Below are 10,265 nucleotides of genomic sequence, written 5' to 3'. Positions count from 1 at the left end.
GGCGTCGAAAAAACAAGTGATCTAGGCTTTTGAATAACTCCAATAGGAGTCCGGATGAGAAAATGACGTTCGTTTTACAATCCGAGGTCAAACAAAGAAGCTGTCCGCCAATCCGCCCGTCTTCCCCTCAAGACGCTCGGATTCCTGAGACCCAATCCGCCCGTCTTCCCCTCAAGACGCTCGGATTGTTAGACAGAAAGAAAAAATAAATACACAGCCCAGAATTCGAGCGTCCCGAGACCAATCCGCTCGGATTCCCTTACAGCAACTTTCGTGTTCTTCTTGTTCTATGAAGGATGCGCATATTTTTCAAATACCGGCAAAAAGGAGACCGGAGTCTCTCTTGAGACCGACGATTCCCTACCCAACAATTAGCATTGTTAAATTACTATTTTACCCTTACTTAACCTAATGATGTTCTATTATATATACCCCATTTGTAATAATCAAACAATCAAGTTTTCATTAGGTTAATTCAATCCTTCTTTACATTAGATTAGGAGTAGATTAGAATAGATTACTCTTTAATCTTTCCACAAATTACACATTAATCTTTCCTTAATCATTGTTCAAGTTTATTATATATTAAGTAATTCAAGTTTATTATTGGGTAATTAGAAGATCATTTGGGTTTATTGGGAGATTGACAACCTTCCATCAATAATCAAGTACTTCTATTATTCTTTGCATTATTATTTTGGAATCTCCATAGGTATAACTCTCTTAATCCTTGTTTTAATTATTGTTAATCTTTCTTACTTGTTCATCATGTTTTACCTTGTTAATATGATTGACAACTTTGTTAACATGTATGTTAAACTTGATAATGAGTGAGTAGTCACTTATCTAGGATTAATGGGTAATTAGGGGAAACAAATATGGGGAATGATTCATGCTTAATCTAATATGCTTCCATAATTAATTTGCTTGCTTGTTGTGATTTCAACTTATGCACATGTTATGTTTGATGAAATGCTAAGCCTATGAATCCTTGCATTTACAACCATCTCTTATCTTTTCAATGAGACTTGTAAGACATAAACCAACTCGAGTCTCATTAGACCATGCATATAGTTGGATAGGGAGGATTAAGTCGACTTGTAGGTGTTGTACAATCTAATCGATTCGGCTCCAGGACCCAAACCTTCCTAGGATTGTAAGATATAAACCAACTCGATCTATCACAACAATAATTGCTTGCATCTAGTAGGAAACATGTTTGTATGATCAACTCCCATGAATCCCTTATGAACCTATGACATTCTAGTGCTTTTAGTCATTTGTTTACATTTCCTAGTTCATTGTTTGCTTTACTTTGTTACTTTTACTAGTTTAGAATACAACTACAAACCCCATCAATTGTGACACTAGCACAAATTGAGATAGATAGACTTAGAACCCAAAGCACACCGTCCCATGGATCGACCTCGACTTACCGCTAACTAGTTGTATGTTGAGTATTATAAATGTGTTTGATTGGATGTGACCCGTCGACATCACCCACATCAACTCCGACCCTAAGAGTGGTAGTATAGATGTTGTTTGTAAAGTTGTCTCCTAATCATCAGGTGAAACGCCCAAGGTGTACATCGTGACCTTGTTGAATTACTTAATTGAGTGATGATGTTATTATTCTTTGAGAATAATGGGTTATTAGGGCCGTGTTCAAAAACGAATATGAGTGATGGTTAGAAATCATCAATGTTAATCCAAAAACAAAACATTAAAGTCATTACCTTTACTTTGTAGATAGATATATATTTCGTACATCTGAACATCAAATTGGGAGAAATTTACACCTGCGTTAAATAAAACACAAAGACATACAATATATGATTTGATATTGATCATTCTAATAGCAAGATTTCAAGCCTCAAAGAACATAAATGAATCATATATGCATTAGAATTATAGAGAAAACGAAAGTTTAGAAACCAAATTTTTAAAACCATGAAGACCATTTGCTAATTGTTTTTCCAATATTGTTTTGTTCGACAACCATAATATAACTGGAGATAAAGTCATCGATGTAAAGAGTAATTGATAGGTGAGCGAAACTGTTTACTGAATATGAAGAGCCGAGGAGGAGGTCTGTTAATTAATGAGGAGTTTAAGGAGAGAAAGAAGCGTTAAAATGTAGGGTGAATACTAAATAGAGAACCTAAAAGAGGAGTGGAGGAGTCAAAACATGTTAGAGTCACTATGAGCGCAAATACTAAGCAAAGGCGCGAGTTTTTATCTGCCACGTGTACTGTTCAAGTTACCCTTTTTATGTTATCTAATAAATTACAGGCTTACGACAAAAGTCCACGGGATTAAACTAAACCGGCCGGCCTAAGACACTGAACCGACCAGTTTTCATCTAAACAGCCTAGTTCCATCTTGAACCGCTCGGTTCTCTCCCAAATGGCTCGACTGTGCATCTTGAAAGGTGCCAATATACTTCCTCGAGGTATTGAGGCTTCCTAGCTCGCCTCTTCTCGATCCTAAGTCTTCTTTCAGTAGTCTACTCAAAGTAAAGGCTATGACCCTAACCCGACCCGTGACCCGTATGATCCGACTAGTATTTGATGCGACCTGTATTACCCAACCCAGGGCTCGACCCGTTTAACAGGTGTAATTACCATAATAGATAGGGTAAACGATTTTTTTTTCCATCTTTTCTTTCCTTGCGAATTCTTTCTTATACATTTTCCATGCGTGAATCATATGTCCCATGGATCCAAACCCGATACCAATTTGGACTGATTGACGTACCAATATTATGTGGGACGTGCTAAATCCCGCACACTATTTTACTAAATCCTACACAAAATCGCCATTCATTCCAATTGCCCCTCCATTTTATATACAGGTTTCACAAAAAAATTAAACCTAACTCCAATCCCTTCTCTTTGATTTCTCTCTCCTCTCCCAACAGACGCCTCTTCCTCCACCACCGATAATGATGTCGCCAATTGTATACACAACACCTCAAATTAGTTTTGAGAATCACAAAATTGTACAGACAAAAATGTTGATAAAAGAGAAAAGGTAATAAAATTGTAAACACAAGAATTCAAACTAAAATCAAAATCATCAAAATTACAAAAACAGACGGAAGAGAGTTTCTACTAGTTGTCCAGTCAAACATAGGGACATCACGCAAAATCAACGTCGTTAACGAAACGACATTGTTTGTCAGATAATTGAAGGAGGTGGAGTTGATTTAATCGCGCGACATCGACGTTCGAGTTTTAGACAAGACGGCGTTCGACGAATGAAGTGTGGGTATCGAAGAGTGACGACAGGTGGGCCAGCGGAGAGGTGATTGACATAATTATCATCGTCGGTCGATAGCCAACGAAGTGGTTTGAGGCGGCGGAGGACGGTAGTCGGCTGAGAGAGGAGAGAAAGAAAAGGAGGGAATTGGAGTCGGGTTTAATTTTTTTTTTTTGTGTGAAATGAGAGGGATAAAATTGGAATAAGTGTTAAGTGTGCGGGATTTAGCAATTGCGTATTATCTAGTCTAGGAAGACAAATTTGAAGAACTTTAGCACACGAAACGGGAGGCATAACCGTTTGAGCAATAGCATCAACAGCGACAACAATGACCCCTTTCTCAAGTACACATACCGCCATACCGGAAGCATAAACTCCCTCATATAAACTTCCACTCTCTTAGCTTGCTAATTCCCCTTCAATTTCACAACACCAGCTCTCCTATTAATGGCGGAATTTCAAAACAGAAAGATAATGGATTCTTCCCCAACATAGCTCTTCTTGATTTCTTGAATAATCGAAATTAACTAAATAATTGAGTTTTAAATTTAGGTTTACAACAATGTATAGGTCTGCTTTTCAATCTCTTAGACTTCTGCGCAATACTCAGACCTCCATTTCTCTTCCACGGTTTGTCCTTCAATTCTTCTAACTTTTGTTTAATTTCTTGTTTAAATTAATGCTTGTCTCCTATATTTTGTTCTTATTGCTTTATAAAATGCGTCTTCTTCGATTACATTGTTCGTGATTGTTCTATTTTAGAGGCTTATGTTTGTTTACATGCGTGTATGAGATTTAATCAAGTGTTAATTTTAGGATATATGATCAATGATTTGTTAGTGTTGTTTTGCCAGGATAGTTAGGGTTTGGATAGGTTTTGAGATTGATTGAACCACAAGTTTGTCTAAATTTGTCCTTGATTTGTTATTCAGGTGATTAGCTACCGATATCTTGTTGCGCCAATGCAGCGGTAAATTCATTATTGTGAGGTTTAGAGTATGTTGTAGAGTTAATCTTCATCTTCAGCAATAAGCACTGATGATGCTGTTGTGAACAGATGACAGTATAGGTAGTTGACTCGTTTGACGTCTGGTGTTGAGATCTTAAAGCATGTTTTTACACTACAGTAGTTACTAGCAGAGACGAAGCTTGGTTATGGCCGGATGGGCCATGGCCCGGGTGACTTTGTAAAGATAACTAAAACATTGTAATTAATGGATCAATAGATGTAGTAGCAAAATGGTTAACAACTTCACGATTGCGTGTACTATCTCTCTGAAGTCGCAGGTTCGACTCACGGAAGCGCCTCTTATAGCTTTTGTTTTTTGTTCTTTTTTTCTTTTACAATTTACTTATTATGCGTCGATTATACTCCGGCCCTGAACGACACGACCTATTATATTTTTAACGTCAACAAGGACCTTTGTAATTACAAAGTATCGAACTATTTTTGTGATTGGGAATGGTCCTATTAGTAAACGATGATTATTTTACTCTATTAGTGATTATTTAACGACTTTAGTCGGTTAATCTCACCTTAATTTATAATAAAAATTTATAATAGAACCGTCTTAAAACACGTTTATTAGCATTTATGTTTTTGATTTATTTCATTGTATAAATAAAAAACGCTCTATACATAAAATATGGAGTAATTAAGTTTGTTGAAAAAAAACATATAAGTAAAATTTACTAGATACATAAAAATACGGAGTATATGTTAGTTGTATGTTTCGTAAGAATAAATATATCGAAATTGTTAAAATAATGATTTGAAATTTATGATACATGAATATAGGCCTGGGACGAAATAGAAATCGGCCCCGGTCATAATTTTACTCTAGCTTCGTCCCTGGTTACTAGTCAGCAAACACGCATAAATTAGCCGTACATTCGATATTAAATTTCAGGGGTACATAACCGCGAGGATTTTATCATTTATAATTCTTGTGATTCAGTGTTCAGATATGATAATGTTGGATACAGTATTATACGTAGTATATGTGTAACAGATTCTCTGGGGGTGAACAGTTGTCACTACTATTATGCGGGCCACATGAAGCTTAGAAATACATTTGTGGTATAGATTACTTCATTGCCCTCGTCATGCTGAAATTATCTGTAACTGATAGGTCATCATGGACAGTGATTGGGGTTTAATACCGTTGATCGAGTGTCACCTTTAAGACATGGTTATGGGCTGCATTCTTGTAGAGATACAGAATACAGATGAATGGCCTAACATCTAAGTATATTTACTTGCGTTTAATTCATAAGATACTCTTTAGTAGACAGATATTGATCGAGATTGTCTTACTTTACCCAAAGATAGTCTTATTACTAGGAAGAAGTATATTTGCATATGTTCATGCGCTAGACTCTTTCAGATTCATCTGCTTTATGCTTTGTTTTCAGTAAATTACAGAGTACAGACCACATGCACCGAAAAATCTTTTCCCCATTTAATGTGAAACAGCATATCTGATTCATTTCTGCATTACCAAATTATTAGCTTAGTTTATACCTTATCTATTTGCATTATATAATTCTCAAAGTTTGAAGAAGTGTTGGACTGTGTGTGAGTTCGCTAAACGGTTACTAGTTGTATACTGAGTCTGACTTTTGAAGCACGCCTTCATAAGATTTAATAACGTTTACTTATCTATTGCTTCCACCTTTCTTTTTCAAGCTCGTAAAGATTTGTATCATTTCTGTAGGCTTGATCCATCAAAGAGGTTCCAGTTTCGTGGTTATTCCAAGTCGGCTAAATACCAAAACACGGGAACAAAGCGTCAAGACCTAATCTCAGAGACAATCTCAACTTCAAGCTCTAGTTCTAGTTCGAATCGGATTTTAATTTTTGGCGTTGTATGTTTCTCAGACTCTCTGACTTGATGCAACACTATTCTTCTGAATAATGCTATGATGTTTCTGATTCTGTTTCTGCTCTTTTATAATATCAGCCTGCTGTTATACTGGGTTTTGTTGGAGTGGCTTCTTTTGCACGCTACAACGATGAGAGAAGAGCTATTAACAAAGGTTATCTGATCCATTACTCAGCAACTAATACTGGAGCATACCTTTTATCTTTTACGTGATTTTAATATTTTTTGTTGTATGATTCAGCCATAATAATTTTGGCTCATTAAATATTTGTAAAATCTTCTCAAAAGTCCAATCCATGGTACAGGCTTGCGAATTTATGTTGTTTATAATTTTGGTTCATTATGTGCAGAAGGGCTATGCTTATATGCTACTGTAGAAAAGTCGTTTCATATCGACTTTAGTAGGCTATGGTGAAGCAATTAGTCAGAATCAACGTCTTGTTCTGAATTAGACGAGTCTTCTACACGTCTGTTGGCTTCTTCATCAGGGAGAACCAGCATCTGTACAGTCAGCTTTTCAAAATCGAAGTCTCTTTTCGTTTTCTGAAGCAACTAATGTCATCTTTTGATAAGCGTTATCACTTGAATCCCATTTAATTCACTAATTCCTTGGAAGATACTGAATTTTTGTATTTGAAAAATGTTTCGGGAAGAATCTCTAAAGTAAATGGAGATTTATATTTATAAGGTAATAATGAACTGTATGACTTTTGAGGCTTTGGATTCTTTCCTCATTTTGGCTTTTGTTGAGTAGATTACTTTTGTCAAGGCTTTGTTCCTTTCAATTGGAGTTATAAGTTATAACGCATTGATGCTGTGATTTGTACACTTATGATGATTAAAGTCATGTTTATAGTTTAACTTCATACATGTTGAGATCCTTGTAAACAGGTCATCTCTAATCTTTGATTAAGTTTTACCAAGTACAAACACATAATGGCACTACTCATTTGGCTACTTTTTATCCTAGTACAATATCTGATCCGTTTTTAAGCTGAAGCTATATCTTTTAGGAGCTGTGGATGAGCTATAGCCGTATTTCTCATTCTGACATGCATTATTACGCTCATTGGAGCTGGCTAGGATGGATGAATTCTTTACTGAAATCTATGTTTTCTCTTGATCAGGCAAAGATGTAAAGGAAGGTATCACTGTGAAAGGACCCATAGTTGGTGGCCCGTTTACTTTGATTAATACAAAACGCCAAACAGTTACTGAGAAAGATCTCCTTGGAAATTGGGTGCTCTTATACTTTGGTTATACTTCATCACCTGATATAGGGCCTGCTGAAGTGCAAAAAATGGCAAAGACCGTTGACACATTAGGTTCAATTCTTTCTCTATTGTTTACCTTGTGATTTTTTTAGATTATTTTTTGCTCTGATAAATCAGAAATCTTCTGTTGTATGTAACCAGAGTCGCAACAGAATGTTAGACTTCTGCCCATCTTTGTGACGCTTGACCCGCAGCGTGATACACCTTCACAGCTGGATGCTTATCTTAAAGGTGCATTTTCCTATTCTATTGACTGTCTCAAGTCATTCTGTCTATTCTGGTTGAATGGTCGATAAGGCTTACAATTTTACATCTGTTTAATTGCTTGTCCTCCTTGACAAACTGCAGAATATGACTCGAGAATTGTGGGATTAACTGGGCCTGTAAATTCTGTAAAGCAGATGGCGCAGGAGTATCGTGTCTTTTTCAAGAGGATTGATGAGGATGGGAATGACTATCTTGTTGAGACTTCTCATAATATGTAAACTTGATTGCCTATTCGCCTCTAATGCTTGTCATTGTTAACATCTCACAGGAGTACTTTATAATAACTTAATTGTCATAATGGAATGTATAGGTACTTGATCAATCCAAACATGGAAATAGTAAGATGTTTTGGGACGGAATACAATGCTGAAGAGCTGTCTGAGGCAATAGTTAAAGAGCTGAAGAGAAGTGCGCGTTAATTGATGCAAGTGCCGAGTATGACATGAAGCTCAAAGTAAGACACTAAGACATAATAGGCATTTATTGTTAAGCTGTTAATGAGTAGCAGTTACAGTCTAAATGTTGATTCATCAAATATATTTGACAATAGGAGTATAAACTTTACCAATAGATTTTAGACAAATTTTGCAAATCTGAGTTGACAAATTTTGCAAATCTGAGTTGATCCATCTGGTAGGTGAAGTTGGTTGTTGCTCATATACTTGACCTTTCTTTACTACTAGTATTGGTGCCCGGCTTCGGCCGGGCTACCTCTACTTACCATTAATTTTTTTTTATTAAATAAATTTATTTAAAGTTGCATAACCCATAAATTTATCATTAATATATTTTTCTATGACATATCCTAAAATTACGATGAAATAAATTTTGAGACAAATTCACTACTCTCGCTATTAATATTTTACTCTTAATAATGAAACAATAGTAATAACATTTCACTACTTCCCCGTAATCATTGTTACTTTTCCTACTCCCGCCGTAATTATCGTTACTGTCACTACAGCCGCATTAATATTGATAATTTCACTACTCCCGCCGTAATTATTGTTACTTTCACTATTGCCGCATTAATATTGATTATTTCACTACTCCCGTTGTTATTTATATCACTTTCACTAATCTCACTGATAATATTGTTACTTTTACTATTCAAATGAGTGATTACTATCATATAATTATATCCAATGTTACTACAATTCTTTTCTTTACTTACGAAATTAATTTTACTACTTAGGCATGCAATTTTAAGAGGATTATATATTTATATAAATAAATTACATATATGTATTAAATCAAATAGAAAGAATTACGCAACCTAGTATAATTTATTTTAAGGAAATTGATCATCTTAATTAATTATTTTATTTTAGGGAATTTCCATGTTTAGGAAAATTACCAAGCTTCTACATAATTTAATTTTAACCCAAACTATATAATATTTTCATTGAGATCCCTCAATTGGGTTCATGGTCCATCACACGATGCTATTGATTTAAAACTATATAGTATAATTAATTTGTATAACTTTCTTTAATTACATTGAAGTCCCTTGGTTTCTGGATTTAATATATAGTATTGATATAAAACAGGATTGTTAATGCGTCTACTGCCTTGGTCGTTTCCATACAAACCAACGGCTTGGTCTAATGTATGGAGAATTTTTTATTTCTTGTGATCTTGAGTCGAATATTGGTTATACAATTGTAGCATGTTTGCCTTATGTTTCGGTTAACAACCACTACTAATTGACCAAGTTTGTGAATGTAAACACCTTGCGACGAATAGCCGTATTACAAAATACTCCGTAATTAATAAATTTACTTGGCCTATCATAATAGCTACGGAGTATTATTGTAATACCTCTAAGAATCTGACGTACAGTTGATTCATACCCGCTAATTTTATTAAAGTTAAATGGCTTCTTCTTAGGGGGCCTGAAATGTGATTATATTGGGATCAAATCAAGATTATGGAGGTACAAGTAGGGCTGGCAAAAAATGGCCCGACCCGAGGAACCCGACTCGATACAACCCGAAAATTGGGTGAACCGAAATCGACCCGACCCGAGAACGATAATGTTTTTTTTTTCAACCCAAACCCGGCTTGAACCTACCCGACCCGACCCGTGACCCGATATTGACTCAACCCGATGGATGACCCGATAATGAATTAGCTTAATAATGGTGTAAATAAGACAAAGTTAACATCCCCCTTACTACTAAGGGTGTGTTTGGATTGAGAGAATTGAAGGAAAGGGAAGAGAGGGAAATGGAGGGTTTCAATTTCCTTTGTTTGGTTACAATATGTAGAAGGAGGGAAATGGAAGGGGATGGAAATGAGAGGATTTAATTTCCCTCCTTTAGATCAAACTAGAATCTCTGAATCTTTCCATCATTAACAAGATTTGGAAGGAAAACTTTCTCTTTCCAAATTGAGTGTGGGTTTGCCAAATACTCCAGCAATATGACAAGGGTATAATTGTCTATGCATTGAAATTAGCTTCACACTCTTTGTCCTTCCCCAATGCAGAAATAAGCTTCCTCCTTTCTCCCCCTCCTTTTCCCTCTACTTATTTTTGCTATCCAAACAACCCCCTTCCATTCTCCCTCCCTTTCCT

At 35.7% G+C, this 10,265-nt stretch overlaps 1 protein-coding gene across 1 annotated transcript; it reads left to right on the top strand.

Moving 5' to 3' along the window:
- The first annotated feature begins 3,515 nt into the window (after positions 1-3,515).
- LOC141586888 (protein SCO1 homolog 2, mitochondrial) lies at positions 3,516-8,299 on the top strand. The gene is made up of 7 exons (XM_074408285.1): positions 3,516-3,891; positions 5,979-6,129; positions 6,225-6,300; positions 7,274-7,471; positions 7,562-7,651; positions 7,769-7,901; positions 7,998-8,299. The coding sequence occupies exons 1-7, from the start codon at positions 3,824-3,826 to the stop codon at positions 8,104-8,106; spliced, it is 825 nt and encodes a 274-aa protein (XP_074264386.1). The 5' UTR covers positions 3,516-3,823; the 3' UTR covers positions 8,107-8,299.
- Positions 8,300-10,265: the final 1,966 nt, after the last annotated feature.

The sequence above is a fragment of the Silene latifolia genome, chromosome 6, assembly GCF_048544455.1.
Source record: "Silene latifolia isolate original U9 population chromosome 6, ASM4854445v1, whole genome shotgun sequence".
Taxonomy (NCBI): domain Eukaryota; kingdom Viridiplantae; phylum Streptophyta; class Magnoliopsida; order Caryophyllales; family Caryophyllaceae; genus Silene; species Silene latifolia.
This window is presented reverse-complemented; position numbering and strand designations above follow the sequence as displayed.